Source organism: Prorops nasuta, unplaced genomic scaffold (assembly GCF_024137725.1).
Source record: "Prorops nasuta isolate Cenicafe-Biocafe unplaced genomic scaffold, Cenicafe_Pnas_1.2 PNAS00007, whole genome shotgun sequence".
Lineage (NCBI taxonomy): Eukaryota > Metazoa > Arthropoda > Insecta > Hymenoptera > Bethylidae > Prorops > Prorops nasuta.
Window position 1 is genome coordinate 7,907,196 of NW_027116804.1, and position 26,413 is coordinate 7,933,608.

At 32.8% G+C, this 26,413-nt stretch overlaps 1 protein-coding gene across 1 annotated transcript; it reads right to left on the reverse strand.

Annotated features, from left to right (window-relative positions):
- Positions 1 to 23,230: 23,230 nt before the first annotated feature.
- LOC136775061 (putative uncharacterized protein DDB_G0294196) lies at positions 23,231 to 23,852 on the reverse strand. The gene is made up of 2 exons (XM_066729537.1): positions 23,583 to 23,852; positions 23,231 to 23,518 (listed from the first exon to the last, which is right to left on the reverse strand). The coding sequence occupies exons 1-2, from the start codon at positions 23,850 to 23,852 to the stop codon at positions 23,231 to 23,233; spliced, it is 558 nt and encodes a 185-aa protein (XP_066585634.1).
- Positions 23,853 to 26,413: the final 2,561 nt, after the last annotated feature.

The window sequence follows — 26,413 nt, forward strand, 5'->3', positions numbered from 1 at the left end:
TTACTACGGGTCTTGGAATAACGTCATCGTCACCGGAGTAATTAAATTCACGATATTAGAATATGATGCTCAGATCAATTTATTGACGAATCAAATCGTACTACGCTCTGGAGTTCGTTGCACTTATCTAGAAGGCCACTGCCTAGACACAGAAGGCGGTAATACTTACTGGGACGTAATTCAAACGGACCAATGCAAATTCCCGTACTACAACGTGCTTTATGAGGGGCCCGCGGAAAACATTAGGGGAGATACACTAGAAAAACTAGCCCAAGAAATCTATTCAGTTGCTATAGGGGATACTTCCTTTGCCCTAGCCGTCAGTACCTACCAAATGGTATGCGGATATAAAATACAGAAAACCGAACACCCTACTCTATTTAATATAGACGATAAGAACGGTAAATTCTTTACTAAAAGGACTTCTCTAGCCACGCGAGATATGGACATTCTGTCATATGTGAATTCTAAAATAGTCTACGTCGAAAAGAAAATGAGAAACCAGATCGCGAAATTGTATAATCTACTCATGGTAGAAGAATGTAAAATTAAAAATGAACTCCTGAAAACTCAATTAGGCTATCAACCTCAGGATCCTGCTTATTTCGCGTATTTATTTATGAGAAAATTTGGTTACACGTCAATTAGAACCGGAGACACTATTCGCATTGTCAAATGTTTACCGGTAGAAGTAAGTCTACGCGAAACTACTGAGTGTTATAATCAGCTACCAGTCTTCAAGGGCAATGACAGTTACTTCATGACCCCCATAACAAAAATATTACTTAAAAATGGAGATCATACCGAATGCAATAAAATTCTCCCATCTACCTATCTTATCAATAACACGTGGCTCGAATTTACGCCGCAAGTCAGTAGGGCTATCCCCCCTATGAAATTTACTGCGTCGCCCTCTCCAAATTTCACATACGAATCGCCTCATAACTTGGCCGAGAGTGGAATTTATTCCAACCAAGACATACTAAGACTACATTAAAATATTATGTTTCCGATGGAAAAACCCGCCATAATTCATACTATATCTCGCGAAGCCACAGGGCACAATGACGGGAATCATAACCTACGAATCAATAGTCTGCTAGATGAGGCATCACTCCAGAGCCAAATAAAAAAATCATGGGACAAGTTCTTTAATTTTCTAAACTCAATCGGAAATATTAGTGCCGCATTATTAGGAATCTTCGTAATAATTAAAGCAATAAAATTCGTATTAGATGCTCTAATAAATGGATACGCTATCCATTCGGTGGTAGGATGGAGCGTTTGGTTACTCGCCGCCATATGGAATACCTCAGCTAATTTTGTAATACATACTAAATCAAGAAAACCAAATTCGGACGTAGAGAACCCCGTGGAAAACGAACAGGGAAATAGGACGTACGCTATCCCTATCGCCCCCTCCACTAAACCAAAGCGTAACGAGTCCTTTGAACCTATTTCCCATGACCTACCTCAGCCGATTCCTCGTCATGAGATGCCTCACCTTAACCCATCTATTTCTCAAGACCTGTACCCTAGATTATAAATTTAAGCGCATCATAAACATTTTATATAAATGTAAGCAAATCAAAGCGAGCCTTCGCTTCTAGCCTACTGTATGTAAGCTTAATAACTTTTAAGTCACTCGACACAGGTCGACATACCAATACATTATAATCAAACCATGTAATCATTCTAGAATTAAGTTATGGACTACAGCATTGTGGCTTATGGGATTAACATCTTAAACAAATGATCGAGGACGATCTATCTCTAAGGAGGGAAGTGTTACGTCCCTAACCAATTAATCCCTAAAAATTAAAATTATTTTATTAAAAGAAATAGGATAATTGAATGTGATCCCATATGCCAGAATCTGCAGGCACCGTCGCCGGGACCTTATCTTTGCCTATGTTTGCATCTTGCATCGTGCGACTGTAAGTCCGTGAGAGAATTCTACCTCCCACTCACTCTAAGATGCTTTAATTCTTATTGGTCAAAGATAGGATGAATTCATTTTATAAATGTTTTGATTGGCTTAGCCATCTCCCTGGATCACGATCCAGAACCCGGCGTCGACTAATTCGATTAGCTTTTAAGAGAGTGCTAATTGTACCTTCAACCAGAACAATCTTGGAAGACTCTCTTATATTTGTTACAGTTAAAAAATAAAAACCATTAAAAATCATCGAAGTCTGCTCAACTAAGTGTTATCGCTCAATACAAAAATCCTCCATCGAATTTCCTACAACTACTACCAGCTGGTAGGCAGCGGACATTGGAGCCCACAACAAAAACTGTTCCTGAGTTTACCACACAATTCAGGACGTAACAATATATAAGGTAACGCTGCATGGTTTACAGATTGGTGCAAAATCAGTGCCAAATGAAGCGACAATTCCTGTGGAAAATTGCAAGCACCAGAAGGTACTACTGAATTAATAGAGGAATCAGCTACAGTTCTCCCAGGGGAGAATAATACTTTTTACAACAAAATGGACAGAGATGACGAGGAAATCAAGAATGCTAGTTTGGAGGCAAATCCAGAGAAGACTGAAGGAATCCACAAGAGAGATGTATTGAATTGAACCATCCTCTACCAGCATGGTATTATGTTCGAAATGATACTATTAATCCTAACATGAATGTTTACTTAAAACCATCAACAATTTTTAGGCCTAGTCAGAAGATAAAGAATTTCAGACAGATGATTGGCAATGAGGGAAAATTGTAGTAAGAGTCACGGCTTAATGTACTGTAAGAAACAGAGCTTTGGCTTTATGCAACTCTGTAGTATCGTTTCAACAATGGAGACAGCAAATAAAAAATGCAGATTAAGCAAGACTAGATGAAATAGGGAAGATTGATCTTGTTACATCTGCTCACAATACCCATAAACATTTCCAAGTAAGTACATTTTAAATTAATTGTTTAAATGACACAAAGCTTTATATATAAGGTAACGTTGCATGGTTTACAGATTGGTGCAAAATGAGTGCCAAATGCTCTGACAGTTCCTGTGGAAAAATGCAAGCATCAGAAGGTACTGCCGAATTAACAGAGGAATCAGCTACAGTCCCAAGGGGGAGAATAATACTTTTTACAACAAAATGGACAGAGATGATGAGGAAATCAAGGAAGTTTAGTTTCAAAGCAAATCAACAGAAAACTGAAGCAATCCACTATTTATTAAATTAAGAGCGTAAATTCTACAGTAACGCAAGCTTTCATTTAACTAATACTACCGTGGTAAAGTTTAGATTCGAGACTAATAAATTCTAGACAGAAATAAACTATTACAATTTTTTTTTATTAATTCAAATAAAAATGCATTGTTAAAGAATTTATTAACATTTATTTCAACAAGATATTTATTATAACGATTAAAACAAACTAAATAAATTTATTTTTAATTTTTTACACTCCCGCCAACGCCGTCTCCAAAAAATCAGTAGCCAAACTCAGCCAAAGTATTGTCCTGGGGCTCTTGGGGCTCCTGGGGCTCTTGGGGCTCCTTGGGCTCCTCGCCCTCGTGCTCCTCCTCTCCCCTGCATCCAATTGGTTCTCCTTCTGTGGGCCCTCATTATCTGGCCAAAATAATACGAGAAAGAGGCCATTATTCGCCCCGCGTTGAAGAAAAGTTGCTCTTCTCTAACTCTTGCGCCGGCTTTATATTTCCTTCTGGCTCCTGTAATAAAAAAAAAAATTATTTTTAATTATTTTTTTTCTTAAAATGTTTTATAGAATATTATTAATATAATATAATTACTTACTTCTGTGATGCCTTTGCTGGTAATAGTAATTCTCCTCCTCCACCTCCACCACAGCATCTTCTTCAGCAGCTCCAACTCCTTCATCTATTCCAGTTGGTGGGACTCCAGGTAGGCCGTGGTGTTCGTTTGTTTGCGCCTCCTGCCGCTGAATGTCCATAGGGTCAGGGGGATTGCTTTCCCTCTGACCCTGTGGCTGTACCGGTGGTACGGCTCCAACTCCAACTCCTCCAAGTTGATTTTCCCTTTCTCTTCTCGTTGACGTTGACGTTGATGCTGCAGTCGCTGTAGCTGTAGTCCGGGGCCCGCCGTGTCCCCCTCTTGAGACTACTCTCCCAAGGATAATTGGCTCTTTGTATTTTTCAACATGTAGAAATTCGAAATTTTGCTGGCCCTGCTGCTGCTTATTCTGTAACAAAAGAAGCATTTTATTTTAAATAATTAAATTCCATAATGAATGAATTGGATAATTCAAACATTATGAAATTTTAATGAAAAAATTAAACTTACATCCATTTTGATAAATCCGTCCTTCCTCTTCCGTGGTTTCTAAGGGTGTGAAAATTTTCGCAAATTTAAATAATCAGAATATAGTTTTTATTAATTAAAGATCGATGAAATCGATTCCATTCGATTAATTCGATAATCAATTGGTAACCAATTTGAATTTTTCCTTGATTGATTTTTTTATTTTTCAAAATGTCATTTTAAATTATATTGAAGAGGTTCCATTGAATTATTCAAAATAAAATTTAAAACATTTTTGCAGAGATTCTACATTTCAAATTAAATGTAAGAAAAGCACACAACCTGCTCGTTTTTAATTAACGTAAGCGTTTCATTATCTATATTTTTAGATATATATAAAAGAATAAAATTAATTATTCGTATACAATTATGTTTGTATGTATAGGAAATTAAAACTTATTGGAATTTGTTCCACTGGTCAAGACTACTAAAGACTGAAGACTACGACACATGGACTAAAAAAAAGTTCAGTGCTAATTCAGGAAGCAAAAGTATTATAAATTAATGCGAGTAATGATTTTTTTATACAAAATTAATATTATAAGTTCGGACCTTACATTGCGTGTATAGACCATGCGGCATGCGCCGCGCCTGGGGCACATGCGTGACATATATAGATTATAGAGCTGTTAGGTAGGACTTAAGCCAGTTAATATGGATTAATAATAGAAATTTTTTGGAAAAAATAGCAGAAGGTACCAAGTAGTAAAGTTACCTAAAGAAAGATGCCCGGATTAATTGGTAGATGTTTTTCAATCAATTTTTTAGTAAGGAACTTTGTTATAAACAATTTCATGCTAAAAAATCCTTGTTTTTTGCTAGTAACTCGCAAATTAGTGGAGCGTCTTATTAGCATCAGCAAAGAAACTATAAAGACGGAAAATATCTGCAGAATGAAACTAAGAAGGTCTTGATAAGATAATTAGGAGCGGAGAAAATTTGGAAATACTTGAAAATTCGGCTTTTCTTCGTAAATTATAAGTCCGCCTTTTATTAAATTATATAATTGGCCTTATATAGTTAAATAGAGAATGAGATATTCTTTATATGTGAAAAAAGCAGGTTATATTGGACTTTCAGTTTCATTACAACTGTGATTGAAAGTTTCCAAAGTGCGTTTCACCGGCTGTTCCCTATGCGTTACCATATGTGCTACTTTAAATTAAAAAAAAAATTGTTAGCCGGCAATATGCAGTACAAAACGTTTATTTCATTTTTTTGATAAAATGATTGCAAGTATAAGAAAAATATGCCTAGAATTGATACCAAACGACCTTGCTCGTCAAAACGATCTAGGGGTGGAGAATCGAGCGCCAGGGAAGGAGAAACGATATGTATATTAATAGACTTGCATTGGGCGCGCTTTGTCAATCTTCAAATTGCAATCTATCAGTATCTACTCAAGTTTTTTAGATGTTTCTCTTTAATTGTAGAGTAGCAAAACATGAAGAATCTGATTTTGCCGTTAATTTTTACAAAATATTATCAGGAAAGGTAAAAGAGGAATTTCTGTGCTTAATACTATCTTATTTGAAAAGGTAGAATTTAATTATTAATAATATTAATATTTTATTTTATTTCCCAAATGATACATAATCATTCCCGTCATTAATAGAGAGTTGAGATAAGGGACACACAGATTAGTCGGTTTAATACATGATTACAGAAATCATTTCGGAAATCTTAAATTTTTTATTATTTATGTTTTTGATTTGTGCGTATTTTTGCGATTAAAAAGGAGTCCAAACACAACATAAATACGCCAATTCTATAGTTAATTAAAATCTTTAATTAATCAATAGTATAGCTAGAAATAGTCGTAATTATGTCATAATTGGACTTATTTTCATGGTAAAAATATGTGCAGTTCAAAACTAATTATTATTAATTTGTTAAATGCAAATTGCAAAAGTTATAATCTTAGCTTATAGCTTTTCTCGAAAGTGGTAAGTTTTGTTAATTTTTATATCGCTCGTGCTCACGCGCGTGAAAATAGGCCGCTCGTTTTTCAACCACTACATAGGCTCAGGTGGACGTGTTTGATCTTCTGTTTTTCTTATTATTCTAATTCATATAATCTTAGCATTTTTCGCATTACCAAAAGAACCTTCCTCTTTAAGAACGGCTATTATAATGTAGAATCTTTAACTGCAAATAACTTTTTAACAAAAATTGCAAGCGAAACAGTTTATAGGATTTATTTGCTTATAATTTTTCGTACTCTACCCGATAGTATTGACATGACCATCGTTCGTCATACGCCCTATATATGTGTTCATAAGTTCTTTGACTAATAGTTAAAAATAAGAAATTTTTCCTTTTCAAATTAGTTGCTGACCTATTCTTTAAATTGCCTAAGTGTCCGTTAATAATGGACTTACCCCTTATAATATATGTAAACATTTCAAAGGATTTTACGTAATATTTTCCTAATCTATTTTCTTCCATGAATTCGTTTGATGAAATACATGAAAATTAAAATCCCTGCATAAATCCTTTGAACAAATCTTGTAAATTTTATAAAAAATGTGTAATAATGTTTTTATTATATAAGTATTTTTTATTTTCAGATTATCCAGTCAATGTTTTTAATTTTTTTTAACTAAGGTTCCGGATAAATAGTAATAAATATTTTCAGCGACTGAGTATTCTACTCATTGTTCGCTTATATTATTTAACAGCGGTTCTAAGTTTTTTACTGACAAAAACTCTTTAGACCGCTAAGAAGCGACCGACTATTCTTTGAAAGTCGACTGATCGCTAATAGGCGACTCACTCTTTTTTCAGAGTTGGCTGATCGCTATTGAATAATATCTTTATATATTTATAAATTTTATTTAATTTATACTTTTAAAAACTTAATTCCAAAATGGAATCTGTCAACGGAAATATAGAACAAAGAAAAAGGAAATTTTGTTATTCATGGTTATCTGATCCTCGATATAAAGATTGGATAACCCAAGATCCATCTGATGATTGTTGTTACGTTTGCAAAATTTGTAATAAGACGATTAATTGCAATAAAACGCATGTTTCACGACATAAACACACAAAAAATGCACGATTAAATGAAATCACAAATTCCAGTGATAATTTCATTAGTAACAATGAAGAAAATGAACGATTTATACAAAAATTTAGACCGTGTTGGTTGGAGATACCTGAATTTAGATTGTGGCTGTGTAGCGTACCTAATAACGAAAATTATTATCACTGCAAAATTTGCAATATGACTGGCCATAGTATGCTTAGCCATATTTATGATCATTCCAAGTCCGAACATCATAAACAAAAATTAATAGAAAATAAATTGGATAATATTTCACAACTTGATGAGCCAACTACTTCCTTCGATGAGAGAAGGAAGTCAGCTGAGATAAGATTTGCTGCACTAATGAGTGAAAAAAATATACCGTACAATGTAGCTAATGATATATTAAATTTTTTCAAAGAAATTGGCAAAGATAAAAATGTTCTTCAAAGTATGAAAGTAAGTAGAACTAAATGTACAAACATAATCACAAACGTGTTATGCCCTATTGAAACTGAAAATGTAGTAGAAAGTATTAAGAAAACACCATTCTCGGTATTTATCGATGAAACAAGCGATATTTCTAATAAAAAATGGATGACATTTTTCGTAAGATACGTGGACGCAATTACTTTGGACGTTCAATGCAGATTGTTAAAGTTAATAAATATTGATGCTAAAGACTGTTCTGCAGACAAATTATTTGAATATTTCAAAGAAGAGATGGAACGATTAAACATTCCATTTACAAATATTATTGGATATGCCTGTGATAATGCATCAGTCATGACAGGTAAGAATATGAGCTTTAAAACAATGCTGCAAAAGAACTGTAAAAATTTAATTACATTTCCATGCATTTGCCATTCATCAGCATTAGTTGCAAATGCTGCATGCAATAAAATTCCTGAAATCTGTGAAGATTTCATTAAGAAAATTGCTACATATTATAAATAATAGTCCTAAACGTTCTGCTATTTACGATGAAATTCATGAAGCCTTTCAAGACAAAAAGCAAAAAATTTTAAAATTGTGCGATACGCGTTGGCTTTGCCGTTACACGTGTATTGAAAGAATCTTAAACTCTTGGAATTCTATTGAAAAATTTTTAAGAGAAATGGTTGTATGCGAAAAAACGACATCAGCCCAGGAATTATTATCGATTGTGGAAAATTTGACACAAAAGCATATTTATTATTTCTAAAATATGTTTTAAATTTATTTAATGCATTCAATGCATTTTTCCAGTCATATGAAACTAGAGTTCACTTATTGCGTTCTAAATCTGTAGATCTATTAAAGAAATTAAGTGAAAACTTCATTATAGAACCATTAATGAATTATTTTACGGAAAAAATAAACTTTTCCGCAACAAATAATTTAAAACCGATTGATCGAGTTTATTTAGGACTTGAATGTGAAAACTATATTACAGATTTAAGAAATAAAGGACGTGCAGATATTGTACTTGACATTAGAAATCACTGTTTACAATTTTATATAACAGCAGCGACAGAAATTAAAAAAAGATTTCCTATAAACGATGAATTCTTGAAAAAATTAGAAGTTTTAAAATCTGAAAGTGCTCTATTAGGAAGTAATAGAGACGATACTTTTAATAATATTTCCGTCCTAGCAGAAAAAACCTTGGAAAAATATCAGAAAGAAGAGTTAAAAATGGAATGGATTTTATTATATAGTGACACAAACGATCAAGAAAAAACAAAACTTGCACAATTAAATTTTGATGAAATGTGGAAAAATATATTAAAAACTAATAATAACGGAACTGTAAAATATCCAAATCTAACGAAACTGTTATCAGCTGTGAGATGTCTGCCACATTCAAATGCAGATCCAGAAAGAACATTTTCTGTATTAAGCGATTTGAAAACGAAAAAACGCAATAGATTTTCAGAAAATTCTGTAAATTCGGCTTGCGTTTTTAAAAATACTTTAAAAGATAAAAAATTTAAAGCAATAAATATGGAAATTACAAAGAAACATATTACTTTAATGAATTCAAAAGACTTATATAAAACCGTCGAAAAGAAGAATCAAAATTCATTAACATTATATCCCGTAAATAGTGATAATGAAGATGTAGATGACCCCGAGGATTCAAATAAATAAATAATATTTATAAATTAAATTAATAACAAAGTATAAAGTTTTAAACTCTTATGTACATTTCAACATTTAATATGATTATTAATAGGGTAACTAAAATTATATAAAAATCTCTTATATAATGTATCTGGCAAGAAATACTAGATAATTTTTTAAAAATATATATAAAGGATATTCCCTTTAGAGATTATTGAATTGATGTTTAATATTTGTTTCAGCTTATAATTAAAAATTTAATAAGATACACACACGATAAAGCAAGCCGCAAATGTTACTGAAATCAAGTTATGGGAAAACGTAATGTGAGATAAGATCCAATAAATTTTAATTTTTTAATACCATTAATTTTTCATTGTTTCAGATAATTAGGGTAGAAATTAAATATCCTAAAATGCTATTTAACTAGAAGGGTCCTTATGCCATTAATAATAATTTAATTGTTTTTTTTAGAATTCAGAAATCAGCAAAGTCAAAATTTAATATGTGTTTATATATATTTATTAGTTATCTTTTATGAGAATCAGGGTTATTTAAATTATACATAAGAATGAATGTAAATGTAACAAATATATAGTCCTCCGCCTCCACAGTTGTTCCGACTGGACCAAAGAGGGAAGTAGAAATCTCGCGGGCTATTATGGTGCGCTAGACCTCTACCCCTTGGAGGTCCAGGACACTGGAGGTTAAAAGGTGCAAAAACAATAATTTCGCTTGAATACAATTGTTTCTGAACTTTGGAGTACTTAAAACGGAATAACCTTTCATCCGCCAGTCACCTTACCAATGAGGTTAAAAGACTGGTTAAAGCATTGATGAAAAAGAGATTCTAGTATGAATGTTTTGATGATTGAATGTCTGAATTTATTGTTAACAATTGTAAATGTATGATTTAAGATTATAATTAATTTTTAAAAATTTGACTTTGTTGATTCTGAATTTAGGATTTTTTTGTCTGGATAAGATAAAAATGCCAGAATTTCCTGCTTTGCTGTGTCCCATGAATCGTTTTTAGGAAATGATTTCTGAATTTCTTGATTCATATGGGCATCATTTCGAGATTTTTCTTATGGCGTTTGTCCTGTCGTGGTGAGCACCCTTATAGAAAGCAGCGAGGGATATTATTTTTAAAAAATATTTTTTCAAATTTGCCGGTGAATACTTCCATTGGATTAGCTGTATGGATATAAAATTCCTTAACATTTATAAATAGCTTTTAAAATTTAATATCAATGTTATATAGTTATATTTCCCTCCTTCCCGAGAAAATAAATTCCATTATAAACCTCAGGAAGGAGGAGGCGGGGGTTTTTAGCTGGTAAAAATCCAGCATAATCTTGGGTCACATAGATCGATTGCCCAAGATACTTCAACAAGCTTCGGCTTTATAGGAAGTTTTCCCCCGCCTCGCAATGCGTCGGAAAAAAAAATGTTTTTAATACATATAGAAATAGTTATACATCTTTTAGTTCTACACAAAATATGCTGCTGAAAAGACTTAGATGTAAACTTTGAAAAATGATTACAGGGGTATGCATAATTTTACAATGTTATAAACATTTCCAAGAAAATGACAAGGTACAAGTAAATGAAATTATTTGAAACGTTTATGTGATATAATATTCCCTAATAATTCATCGGCTCAATTTGTATACTTACATCATGCTTTGAAAAAATCGTTAATAATATTTTGATAGGTATTGGCATCAAAAAAACCTAAATGAAACAAATCTCAGACTTGTTCGAGTTATAGGTACGTAAAACGACCACGATTAATCCTCATTGATCACTGTTATAGCTTATAGCGTAGATCGTCGGACAATTTTTATCATTCCTTCATTATTCACCATCACTCAAGAGCGACTTCTATATCTACTTTTTAATCAGAATTATAGCTGATCAGAAGTGTGGCGAATGAAACAATGAATCTCATTCGTATATATTCCCTTGTCCAAAATCAATTCACGCATTAATTTTGCGCCATTTACTCTCCAATGCCTTCAACTAACGAAGAGTAGATAACATAGCGCGATTTTCCAACGCTATGAAACGTAACATCTTACACAACACTAGATCAGATGAACTGGGTAAGTGAAAAATATTTCATTCATACAACGTATTAAGACAAATAGCATCTGTGAAACACGTATATACAAGTTCAAAATTGTATACTAACATGAAACCGTAAAATAGATAAATAGATGAAGTTTTCAATTGAGAAAAAGTACTTTTGCACTTGAACATATTAATTTTTAATATTATAATAACTTTGAGAGGTTTAGCAGTTACTTAAAGATATATTATTTATAATGATTCATTAATTATTAAAAAAAAAGAATATCCTTATGGTGGCAACAAAAATCTTAACATCTTATAATTAATGATCACCACTTAAGGGTATCCCTCCGTGTGATATGTCAAAAAATTCAATTTTTTCTATGGCACAAATGTAATCGTAAATATATGTAGAATATGCTAGCAAAGTAATTTTTTAATATTCAAAGTCATTGGTAAGTTATAGCCGTTAAGTCATTAACGATTTTTCATAATCTCAATAATTGTTATTTAAATTTTTAAAAGCGTTTTTTTCAAAACTACATTTTTCAAACTGGTCACCATGATATTTTGAAAACTGATTTACCGATTGCTTTGAAATTTCAACAATAGTTTACTCACATGTATAGGTTTCATACGAACTAGAATCAATCCAAAATTCCAAGCCGTTTTTTTTACATACAAAATTTATAAAAAAATTTGATTTTTAATTTCAAACAATATGGCAACTTTTCAATTTTTAATATTTTTGATCGATTCTAGTTCATACGATAGCTTCAAGTATATAGATTAAAATGCCATTTTATTTGTTCATTTTAAAAAAGCCAATAAGCCGCAATCGTGGCGACCATCCTGGTCCGTTTTTTCTTCATGAGCGCATTCGAAATGAAGTCGTGCATATTCCAGTGAATATTTCGCCTTAAAAAAATATTATATACTATTAAAATATCAACAAATATACAGTATAGAACTGGGGCATGTATGTTTTCATATTTTTAAGAAAAAACTTTATAAAAAAAAGTTAAAAAACCGACATTCACACGGAAGGACCCCCTTAAGAAAGCATAGGGCTAAGTGATATCGCTCAATTATTAGTATTTTGTGTTATAAAAAATGTTAAACAATTAAAAATGGTGTATCAAAAATGCATTGCTTGAAGATATAACGTTATTTTACACTTCCGTAGTAATCTATCAATAATACGGGTCGAATAGCTTTTCTTTATTGCTAATGCAAGACTGCAGTACAGTCTACCGTGTTCTCACCTTCAAATAACATCTTATTTAAGCTTGGACAAGTTCTACATTGAAAGTTAATACAATTTTAAGTGATCAGAAAAATGTAAGTAATACCTTTTTCCAATATATTGTTTAAATGAGTCAGGATCTCAGTATTTTTATGCTGATGAAAAATTATATCATTATATCAACTTAATCTTAGACTACTTTTTATTCTGGAAAAAGAAAAAGTTTTTTTTTTAGTTAGTAATAAATTAAGAAAGAAAAGTATACACTTTTGATAGTACCAGATAAGACTAGACTCACTTATTGTACTATAAAAATAAGTATCAAAGCATCGATAGATTTTACTTATCTTATGGTGTATAATTTAACTACACCCATCTAGTAACTAATTATATATTTAGTGCAAAATATTGACATGAATTTTTTTTTTAAAACCTTGTGTAAATGTTAATAAAACTAATATACAAATTGTAGATTTTTTTATTTCAATGGTTTAACAGAAAAAATTGCTTTAAAAAGCATTAAAATAAATTCTTCACACTAGACGACCCCATTAAGCCACTTCTTATACTTTATATTTTGAAAATAACTTATTATGTACACATAAAATTTTTTAATAATCATGCCTAATTTCTATATAAATCCGAGTTCGCTCTAAAACAATATATCTAAAATTGTTTTCGAATAATAACAATTCTTTTTCAGATGGAATCAGAAAACGCTGGAAAACAACAATCATCTACCAGTACCGTAAGTTTTATAATTTATGTTAAAGATTTTATTTTGGGAATAAATCTTTTTAAATGTATTAACTGTCTTCAATTTAGAAAATGGCTATTGATCCGAAATACGAAAAGATTATGCAAGCAATGGGGTGGACTAAAGGTCAAGGGATTGGTAAACGAGGGAATGGGATTAGAGAACCCATTTCCGTGGAATATAAACCTGACAGATCAGGTTTTGGAAGAAATACAGAAGATTATGGTACAGGATGGAGGAAAGACAAATACGTAGGTAAATATGAATTACAAAGAGCATTAATACATTATAATAATAAATAAATAATTTGTTTTGAGTAAAATTTTTTTTTAATGAAAGCAGCCCACCGCGCTATTGTTTGAGTTTTGTCAGGCTCGGAAGATGGAGCAACCGAAATTTACATGCACATTGGATGAAGGTCCAAGGAATGACAAACGATATACAGGGTGTTTCACGTAAGGCGCCCCAGCTAGAAAAGAGGACTCACAGAGCGCATGGTGGGGGCAGATGCATCTAATTGGCCGCGGTTAGAGAGAGAGAGAGAGAGAGAGAGAAAGAGGACAAGAGTTGACCAAAGATGACTGGTGTGAGCGGGGAAGAGAGGGGACAGCGATACGCTAGGCTATCGTCTAGTAAAGGATAGCTCTATCCTTCTCCACGTTATTCCCTCTCTCTCCCTCCGCGGCCAATTAGATGCATCTGCCCCCACCATGCGTTCTGAGTCCTCATTTCGAGCTGGGGCGCCTTACGTGAAACACCCTGTAGATATAAAGTAAGTATTTCTTAGTAAAAAATACCGACTGATTGCTTAGAAATCTTAAATGACAAGAAAAAGATTAGAATGAAATGCTATTTTTTAAAAATTGTAATATAAGAGATGAAACTCTTGAAATAAGTATTGAAAAATTCATTAGTAAATTTGAAGATGAAAATAATAATTTTTATAGGCGAGCAGTAAATATCAAGAGGCTGAGGGTGCCGGTCCGTCACGTTCGAAAAAGGACGCAAAGGCAGAAGCTTCCAAAATGTTACTAAAGGAATTTTATAATAATTTAAAATAGAATTTAAATAAATAGAAAATAAGATCATAGGTTCCAGAAATTTATTAGAAAACAGATTCCCACCCCAAATAAAGAAATAAGCCTATGGAAAATACAGATTACGTTAAATCGTATAATACTGTAAATGTACATGATAGTTGGTTAAAATCATCGGTATGTTTATTTTTTTTTAATTTTGAAAGGAAATCGATAGGACAGTTAATAAGTAAATTTCATAATCTCAAAGAAATATATCTTTGCAAGTCATGTAAACTTTTTTTTATAATATTGCCTAAATTTTTTAAATCACATCTTTGCATTTTATTTATTTTAATTTCTTTAATATTTTTTATTATATACAGATTTACTACATTTCTATTTCTATAACACCTTAATTATTTGAAGAAGTCTCAAATTACTAATGTGCCCGAATGCTATTATTGATATATATAGCTATATTCTTACAAGTAATAAGATTACGACCAGTATTCTTTTCCCTCACCCATTATCTGGCAACCCCGCAAACTTATGCTCTCTCCAGGTACTTCATATCTCCATGTAATTAATAATATAAACATTTTTCATAATTTAGCTACAGATAAAAAAATTCTTGTTAGACTTGAACCAGCATCTTACGTTTCAGGGAACTAACATCCTACTCACCATCTACCGTAATTTCATGCAAAGTTTAAATCTTATTGTTGATGAGTACTTTATGCAAAGATTATGTAGACCATTTTTGTAGAAAAGAGAAGCGTAATCCTTATTTTTATATAATTACAACATTTTTGTCATTTGGACAATGAAATAAAGACAACAACGTGTAATTTACATTCACTTTGGATTATTCTTGAATCTAAATAATATACAAATTGAATATTTAAAGAATTCAATACTTGATACATGCAACGTTATTACATACTTCCTTCGCTATTAATCAATATTACGGATCAAATAACTTTACTGCATAATGAAACCTAGACTGCGGTTTAGTGTACCGTGATCTCTCATTCTGCATTCATCATCGCCTGAATAATTTTAACAGTGATATAATATGGATAAATATATACAAGAAGAAGAAGCGTTTGTAAGTAATATTTTTTTATTGAATTGAAATTCATTGCGTTTTTTTATTAAATTTTAAACTTTCTGCATCAATTAAAATAAATTTTTTTTTAACGATTTATGTTAAATTTTGTATACAGGGTGTAACGAAACGACCGCCTTTTCTCGTAACTGGAGGTTCGGGGTGACCATCCAAATGCACGTGTAAAATTTTGTTCTAATCGTTCAAGGGGTTTAAAAGTTATTACCATTTAAAACTCACCCTTTTTCGGTCCTTTTCGAACGACTTTAACTGTGCAAAATAAAGTGGAGAAAGTGAAAAAAACAATTGACGAACACCCCACTAAAATGTAAAAATTATCGATCGCGCGCGATAATACATTTGCTATTTATTTCATTAATTTGGCTATTAGATTAATTTTAAAAATAGCAAAATCTATTTCATTACAATTCCAAATCAATTCAATAAAAGTATCATTGACTGAATTGACGGAAAGAGGGAGAAGATAGAATGAAAAGGAAAATATCAAAAGCTAAGATGTCACGCGACTGCACTGATAATTTAATAGGAAACACATCAAGGCATTTTCTTTCTACAAACGAAGGTAAAAAGAATTATTTAAAATCAATTCATTGATGATAGAAAAAATTAAACTTACCCATTATTGTTCTCCAAGTTCCTTTACACCGAAGTTTTTGAAAAAGCTTCAAACTGGCTCCTCGATGATTTCCAGAATGCACACTTTCATTGATTTTGCATTTAAGAACTCGCGAATTTAAGCAACTTAGGTGTTAACCTATGTTTCTTCAAAACACCGGTTAATTTGACACTTTTTGAACTGTTTGAAGTAGGCTGAAAAGAGAGACACAGAGAGATAGAATAATCAATCATTCGTTTCGACCACTCTTAATCACCCTACTTCAAACAGTTCAAAAGTGTCAAATTCACCAGTGTTTTGAAGAAACGTAGCTTAATACCTAATTTGTTTAAATTAACAAGTGTTTAAATGCAAAATCAGTGATAGTGTGCTTTCTGGAAATCATCGAGGAGGCAGTTTGAAGCTTTTTCAAAAACTTCGATTTAAAGGAACTTGCAGAACATTTAATGGGTGAGTTTAGTTTTCTCCTTCATTAATGTATTGATTTTGAATCATTCCCTTTAGCTTCGTTAGTAGAAAGAGAATGCCCTCATGCATTGTCTATTAAGTTATCATTGCGCTCGCGCGATATCTTAGCTTTTGATACTTTCCTTTACATTGCGTCAACTCGCTCTTTCCATCAAATCAGTCAATGATGCTTGTACTGAATTGAATTGGAATTGTAATGTAAAGGATTTTGTTATTTTTAAAATTAATCTAATAGTCAGATTAAAGAAATAAATAGCAAAAGTATTACCGCACGCGATCGATAATTTTTACATTCTAGCTGGGGGCTCATCAATTGTTTTTGACTTTCTCCACTTTCCATTATGCAGTTAAAGTCGTTCGAAAAGGACTGAAAAAGGGTGATTTTTAAATAGAGATAACTTTTAAACCTCTTGAACGATTCGAACGAAATTTTACACGTGCACTCAGTTTGTCACCCCGAACCTCTAGTTACGAGAAAAGGCGGTCGTTTCGTTACACCCTGTATATCGCTCATCGGCTGCAATAACAGTACAACTAAAAAATACACAAATTTGAGAAAACCCTCTCTAACGATTTTACCTTATAGAAGCTATCATTATAATATCTTAATATTACAAAATATAAAATATTACGTTGCGCTGTTATTGCATGTAAGAAGTGATCAATATAATGGTACGACATATTAGATATAATTGTTAGAGACATGGTTTACTCTAATTTGTATATTTCTTAATTGTGCCGTTATTGCAGTCGTTGAGCGATATATATATATGTGGGATAACAAAATTTGATCTTTACTTTCAACTAGTTTATTATAAGATGATCGGAGCGTATCGCGTTGAAACGTTTGACTCGCCCAAGTGTGTCTATCGAACTGAACTAGTCAGTTGAGTTTGAATCTACACCCATCCTTCATTCGTCCGACAATATTTATGTCGGATCGCGACTCTCCATACCAACAGCCATACGCTCCAAATAAGTACAATATAAAATTTTACATTTTAATTATTCCTCATACTACATATATATGCAAATTAAATGCTTTAAGGACATTTTTGGGTAGGAATTGGATAGTTTGAGGACTTTTCGTTACTTTGGGGACCGTCCCCGAAAAAAATAGCATAAATTATATAGTTTGGAGACAGTCTTGGAAGTATTTTTATATAACAATTGAATAGTTTAGGGATGGTCTTGAAAGCATTTGAATATATCGATTAGATACTACAAGGACAGTCTTGGAAGTACTTGTATATATTAAATGGATAATTCTAGAACTGTCCTGTAAGTGCAATGGTGGATTCAAAGAGGTAACCGTTGATGGAACGAAGTATATTCTTGGCTGTTACTCTTAGGCACCACAATTGTATTTGTTGTAATTAGATTTTAAAAACAATTACTGTACTGTTGTGCAATTTTTGTGAATGCTACCAATATGTAACGTGACCGTCCCAACTGGATATCTCATACTAGATTAACAGGAGTGCAAAATCATAAATTTCTGTCAATGAGAGGACATTATTTGATTTTTCGATAATTTTACACTTATTGTAGAAGTTTAATGATTTTGTATACTAGTCTTTCTAGTAAAGTATTCACATTCTCGATAAAATTTAATTTTTTTTAATTGCTTTGATAATATAAAATTTATATTGTTACTTCTTCAGAAACCCGGCTGTTTTACTAGAAATAGTGCTTCGCGACGTCATTAAAATATCACAAACATATTTAATACTAGTCTTTAAAGCCGTAATCTTAACATATGTATTCTGTCTGTAAGTTTATATAAGTGAATCGATTAATGGCGTTCTAATTTAGGGTTAATAGCATCATCAGTAGATCATTTCTAACAAACTAGAAAACTGAATTCAGAAAAGCAGTTTACGTGACAGGAATTTGAAAATGGAAGTAATTTGAAGAAACGTTGGAGTAATTAATTCAAAATTTATCATTTTCAAGTGGAGCAGCTCTTTACCTGGGATGCAAGCTACTTATTTAACTTCAGTTTTTTAGGTTGCCAGCTATGATTTTTCGACCGTGCCATAAAAAGCCTTTAGTATACTTTAGACCTGTTCCAATATTGCGAAAAACCTAGGAAAACCGTCCACGAAATTGTCAAACTTATGCTCCGTTGTGGAATTTCTGGTTCTGTGCAGAAATTTGATGGCTATTATACTATAAACGATTTTTTGCGACGATGAAATTAACCTCTTATACCTACTAATAGCGCAATAGTTTCAGTAGCGTAAACATAGCAACCGTGTTTGCAAAAGTGTTTTACATGTTAACGGCAGGGGCTACAAACTTCATTGTTATTCGCTTTTCCAGCGTTAGTATCGCCCCCGCTGTAATTCATGATGTTTTTTGTTACTAAACTGTATACGTGTGCACATGTGTTAGTATGAAATTAAGTGCTATCTGATGACTTCAGTTTACTTGCTATTTCCAATTTTTATTGATTGCAATGTGACATATTCAATCGATTAAATGTCACTTTGAGTTACTTCGCCATTTTTTATGAGCTGTCACTTTTTGCTCGACTTGATTTCAAAGCAAAATATTCGCCATTACCCGCCATTTCCCGCCATTGCCCGTATATTCCTGAAATATCCGCAGATTTCCAGTTTTTGAATTTTTGTGAAGGTATTTTTGTAGAATGAATTTTTTAAATGCCAATTTTTAAATTTTAAATTGGATTAGGTATTATCTTTATTTGAAATGCATTCTATAATTGATGTATATGTGCGCATAAATGACTTAATTAAGTTTATGCATTTTGTGCGCCCATATTTTAGAATGCACATTTGAAGGGTTAACAATAACGTTCTATTTTATACAGGGTTATAGTTAACCTACTTCCTTCAGATATTATATGCAATGCTAATAAACCAGGGCTAGATTGGTTTTTCCTGTTAGTGATGGAAACATCAGACATTATATAAAAAGACTTCACCGACTACATTTACTTAAGGATTTATGATATCCTATTTCTTTCCCGGATCGACTTGCATTATTCGCCAATAATCATGCTAACTGTATTTCTTGCCCATGGTATTAAGTATAAAAAAATATCCTCTAATCACTTAAATCCTCCATAAATATATTCTGATATATAATCCTACTTACAGATATTGGAATAAAGAATGAGGAAATACTGCAAGGATTGTATGTATATTGGACACAAAAATTAACAGAACGGCAGCCAATGGTTTCCTTCAAAAACAAATTATTGCAGCTGCAGCAAAACTACTTACAGCGAGACTAGAGAGAGAAGCAACGTTCTTTATACTTCAAGAGGACAAATATCGGTCCACTGATAATGACAGTAGTAACTTGGATTGAACCACTACTTGGTGAAATTTGTCTACTGTTCATTTGATGCTTGAAGAGAAAATTCTTCTGATATAAAGAGGTGCGTTTAAACAATGTATTATATCTTAGTACAATTTGATTTAATGCAGGATAACTAATTCACCCGAACTTAAAAATGTTACAGCAGCAGGTCAGATTGCTATGAAACATGGAGCAGTCTGTCAAGGTTTCTTTAAGAGGATAAATACTGATCCACTGATAATGACAGTAGCAACTTGGATTGAACCACTACTTGGTGAAATTTGTCCACTGTTCATTGGATGCTTGAAGAGATAATCGTTGAAAACTTGAAATAGCAGCAACTGAAAGTTGTATTGATGGAGGGTACAACTTTTAGAGAAAAGATGGACATCGGATTTAACACTGTTATTTGAAAATGTGGAAGAAGTAGAGTAAATTTCAATGTATTCTACAGCAACCCCTATTTGATCATTGTCAAGGGACAGTCATTAGTTCACGAAAATTGTTGGGAAGAGGATTACTTGTAATAATAACTATTTCGTATAATTGTACTGGCATTAGAGAATGAGATGATTATGGATCCTTATAATTTGTTATTTGTTTTTCAGCTGATTATCTGTACTGTACAATTGGGGTCAAAGGCTAACTGCACTGTAAAGGATTTGGCAGTAGGAAAAATATTTACTTAAAAGCATAAGCAAGATAAGGAAATATGCATTTCTTGCAATTTCTTTAAATTACCATTTAATACATATTTCAAAGTATTAACAAAATTTATATTTTATTATCATCTAGATCACTGATTCTCACTGCCAGCAGATTTGGATCACAGGACAATTCTGTAACTCTTTCTGCCAAATGTCGACATCGTCAGGCAGAAGTTAACGATAAATATCTGTACATGTAATGATAAATGTATATATACTATTTTCGATTTGTACCGACACCAATAATTTTCGTTAAAGTTACAGAATACGGGGCTAGCATACTTTGGTGACACAATTCTAATTTGGATGTGATCTGGATCGTCTGAACGCTATTCATTTGTGGAGAAAATTGTGGTGCCTTCAAATCAACTTAGAAAGAAGAAAATCATTTTTAATTATAATGCATCATCTACAATATTACTTAAAATGCTGTTATAAAGTAGATATTGTGTCCTTATATATATCTAGTTTGATAATATGAAATTATATTCATTCCATAATCTTATACAAATTATGAGGAATATATTATTTATATACTCTTTTTATTCTATAAATTTTATTTGAAAATGTAATAAATTGTGTAATATTACAATCGTATTTGCATTTCAGTTATTTTAATATCAATATATTAGTATAAAGAAAATTAAGAATATAATACATGAACTATATATAGCCCTTAAGGGGATCCACGACCGACGAAAAATTTAATTCAAGTTTATCTCCGGAAATAATAAAAATATGAACTTTTTAGTAGAGGGTGAACTTACCTATTTAGCAGTGCTTAAGGGCGCTACAGGCTCAGAATCTCAATAAAACAATTTTGTTTTTTTATAAAAATTATAAACAATATTTTTGAAAATATCAATAACATTGAAAAAAAAGGGCTCTGTAGCGCCCTCAAGAAGAGTTCTATTAGTAATTTAAAACAAAAAACAAGTATATACGTCCAAAAATGTCAAAGATTTCTTTGAAAAACTAATGCAGCTATTCGAATATAAAAATTGCCTGTTTTACCGACCAAGCAGAGTAGTTACGCGTTAGACAAAGACACGTATATAAGTCATCCCGCTTTAGTAGGACTATAAATATACTTCCAACAAAACTATAGCGAATTCTATATAGCTAAAAAAACCAGCTGATCATACGTTTATCTATGAGGTTGTAACACCAACAAGGAAAGCAAGACATAATTTCAAGCAACAGGGTTAGGGTTTTCATACACTGCCAATGCTCCGCCCTTTATTGGAATGTCTGAAATGCATACAATTTATTTCAATGCTTTCTGCAATGTTGGGAGCCAGAAAAGCTTGAATAAGTTTAGCTGTGCAGGCATCATAGCAGAAGACTCAGCGAGCGATTGTGTGTGGCACGAGTCTACATGCACTAACACCCCGCTGGACGGCAGGCTAACGCGGCCTGTTCGTGTGAGCAGGTACCGCAAACATTGAAGAAATGAATTAATTTTGAGCGAAAGGGTTGGGTTTATCGCAAACCGCCGATGTACCGCCCTTTATTGGAATGTCTGAAATGCATACAATTTATTTCAATGCTTTCTGTAATGTTGGAAGCCAGAAAAGCTTGAATAAGTTTAGCTGTGCAGGCATCATAGCAGACGACTCAGCGAGCGATTGTGTGTGGCACGAGTCTACGTGCACTAACACACCGCTAGACGGCAGGCTAACGCGGCCTGTTCGTGTGAGCAGTTACCGCAAACATTGAAGAAATGAATTAATTTTGAGCGAAAGGGTTGGGTTTATCGCAAACCGCCGATGTACCGCCCTTTATTGGAATGTCTGAAATGCATACAATTTATTTCAATGCTTTCTGTAATGTTGGGAGCCAGAAAAGCTTGAATAAGTTTAGCTGTGCAGGCATCATAGCAGACGACTCAGCGAGCAATTGTGTGTGGCACGAGTCTACGTGCACTAACACACCGCTAGACGGCAGGCTAACGCGGCCTGTTCGTGTGAGCAGTTACCGCAAACATTGAAGAAATGAATTAATTTTGAGCGAAAGGGTTGGGTTTATCGCAAACCGCCGATGTACCGCCCTTTATTGGAATGTCTGAAATACATACAATTTATTTCAATGCTTTCTGTAATGTTGGGAGCCAGAAAAGCTTGAATAAGTTTAGCTGTGCAGGTATCATAGCAGACGACTCAGCGAGCGAAGGTGTGTGGCACGAGGCTACGAGCACTAACCCACCGCTAGACGGCAGGCTAACGCGGCCTATTCGTGTGAGCAGCTACCGCAATCAATGAATAAATAATTTGTTTCTTGGGAAGCAGGGTTAATTTCTTCTGAAAATGGTGCAGACGAGAAATTAAAAAAATTAAAAGAGTACGTTTGTATATATATGTTTATGTATATAGTTTTATTTTTCTTTTATACAGGTTTTTAAAAATATTGCCGACAACAGTAACCACCATTGCAGTCGCAATTTGTATTTATTGAATACCGTTGTAACAATTAAAAGCAAATTGCGACTGCGGTGGTTGCTGTTGTCGGTGTTGTAATATATTTGGCAGCTGTTGTTGCCACTGCGGTTGTGGCTGCCACTGCCACTGTGGTTGTGGCTGATGCTGTTGCCACTGTTGTTGTTGCCACTGTTGTTGTGGCCACTGTTGTTGTGGCCTTTGTTGTTGTTGGCGCTGTTGCCTGTTTCGGGCAGATCGCCGCTCCCGCCTCTCGCGCCGCTTCTGTTGCATATGCTGCCTTATTATTTCCTCTCTAACCTGTAAATGCAATTAATTAGTTAGTTGTTATAAATTATTAAAATTGTAAAATAGGGAATCTTACATTTTCGTCTATTAGTGGGGCTTGTGGAGCTACTTCAGCAGCGGGAGGCTCATTTTCTAAAAAAGCCTTTGGCATCGGCGGGTGGTAGGCTGCTTGCGGGAGGGGTGGCTGGAATGCCGGGGCTAGCTCAGCCAGGGGTGGTTGGGCCTGTTCTGGCTGAGGTGAGGGTGGTCGTGGTGCGGGTGGTGCCGGCTGTGCCACATCCACTTGCCGCGGCCCTGACCGGCGACCACTTCGCCGTAGTTGCGGAAACTCTTCCCTGTTAGCCATCTGGAAAAAAAATTATTTTAATTAATAATTGCTGGAAAAAATAAAATATATAATAATAATTTACATAGAGATATTAGTTATGTCTTCTGAAATTTCAGCTTCATTTATCAGACGGTATATGAATGTATACACTGTGTATAGTATAATTTACGGGTAGAAAAACCTAAAGTTGATGTTATTGCTGCGTGTTTTTGTTTTGGCTAACTTACAGGGAAGTGTGCAACACATATATGTATAATGCTACACTTCCTTATAGGGAACCTGTATGAAGAAATTTCGCAGATAACAATACTTAGGATTTTTTTCCCGTAGACTGATACTGCCCGCACTGTACCAACCCACTGTATCGATAGCATGTATTGCAATCAATACTTCTAAATCTATTCAAAGAATGTAGAAAATTAGACAGATAGCAATGTAAATATAAGCGTGAAAGTCACAGCGTACATTTGTCAATCTTTCTGTGGTTTTAATTGGGTATAAAAAACTACTGAAAGGTCAGAAGACATGCAGAAAGTAATAATATTCAATTAATTTTTCATACTTACTTTATCTATAAACCCCTGTTATTGATGCGAAGGTTGCTGCGACAATGCATAAACCTAGATCGTGCTCGTTCCTCCTACCCCCACCACAGATCTCTGGCGTAATAATTCTTGCAATCAGCCAATCAGATAGGGGGATATCGGAAATTGTTTGAAATATTAATTTATTATTAATATCCCGAAAAGTAAAGAAGTAGTTTTTTCGTTATGGTTAATCGAAATAATTATTTTTTTATTGAGTTCTATCTCCTTTCTTCTATTTAAAAGAAATAAAAATTATATTCTGTGAGGAGTTTCCGGATTTCTATTTTCATCTTTATTATAAGGGAAATAGTTTCATTTTTCAATTATATTTTTTTACCTTAAAATATTTTAATAATATGCTTTTTCATAGGGTGCTTATGCTATCCAATTTACATTATTCTTTTTCAGTAAACGGTGTGTTCAATATTGTATTTGAATGTATATGACATTGCACACACATGTATGTGTATTGAATTTGCATGGAGATGGCAAGTGACGTTTTCAGTCTGCGATCAAATGTGTCCAAGTGAACAAGTGCAAAGTTAGTGCAGTGAATTTATTACTTGCAACACTTATTGGATCGCAGCAAATCGCAGACTTTCATCAAAATAAGGTATGTTTTTTATAAATAACATAATAAATTCTACTCTTTACTGAATTTTGCATAATTTTTATTCCGGGAAAACTGGCCAATGTGAAATATCGTTATTACAATCCATTATTATTTCGAATGAAATTAGAATGGATCAGTGACCACAAATAACGCATTTTTTGTGTTAGTACATTAACCTTTTTATTGAATTGAACTTTTGTTCAATTCAATAAATAAGTATATACATATATCAGCTTGATGAATTTTCATTGGGTAAAGTTGATTTCTAAAAAAATGTCTAACAGGTAAAGTAAATTCAAATACAGTGTTTTCTTTAAATCTTATGCATATTATCAAATAATTAATAACTTCTTTATTGTTAAAAAATGCAAGATAAGGTATAATCTTTTTGTGACATTACTTCTCTTCATCTTACCATTTCTATAGCGATTAATAATGTGAAAGGGAAATAAGATTTCTGAAAAAAGTATCATAAGATATTTTTGGACCAAATTATGAAGAATTGTGTGTGACAGAAATTTTTTTCCAGTTTTCAAAGAATAATGCAGTCAAACATGCTGTTCAATAATTTATTGTCAATAAGTCCTAATAGAAATAGGTTGAATCTGTTTTCCCTTTACCTTATTATTCGTACACGTATATCATAAGGTGAAAACAATTTATTATGTTAAGCCGATGGATCAGTAAATGGATAAAAATATTTAATTCTTCTATCCTTGTGTTACATACCACTTAACTTTGTTTACCTAATTCTGAAAACCTACTTTTAGTCCCTGTATTGTCTAAGGGGTAGCCTTATCAATATAAAAATTAGCTAAAATAATTGCTCCAAAAATGAGGTTTTTGTACCACTATCAAAGATCTTTGTATTTTATTGGCCTCATATTTAAAAGGTGTTATCACAATTTTGCTAACTGTATTGCAACAGCGAAGGAAAGTTGTATCACTCATAATTACTTCTCTTTGCTATTGTACGATTGTTTGCCATATTGTAATAACACCTTTTAAATATGAGGCCAAGCAAAAGACAGATCTTTGATAGTGGTACAAAAATCTTATTATTGGGACAATCATTTTAGCTAATTTTTATATTGATAAGGCTACCCTTTAGACAAAGCAGAGACTAAAGGTAGCTTTACAGAAGTAGGTAAGCAAAGTTAAGTGGTTCGTAACACAAGGATAGAAGAATTAAATATTTTTATCCATTTACTGGTCCATCTGCTTAACATAATATAATGTTTTCACCTTATGGTATAAGTGTACAAAAATAAGGTAATCAGGGAAGAGATTTAACCCATTTCTATTAGAGTTTCTGAAGATAGATCATTGAACAGCATGCATGACTGAATTATTCTTAAAAAGTAGAATAAAATTTCTGT

What these genes read in the sequence shown, in the direction of transcription:
- LOC136775061 (XM_066729537.1), bottom strand. Translation starts at nt 23,852, where the DNA reads ATGGCTAACAGGGAAGAGTTTCCGCAACTACGGCGAAGTGGTCGCCGG. An exon ending in CCCCACTAATAGACGAAAAT is followed by an intron (nt 23,519 to 23,582) that starts GTAAGATTCCCT and finishes TTGCATTTACAG; the next exon opens with GTTAGAGAGGAAATAATAAG.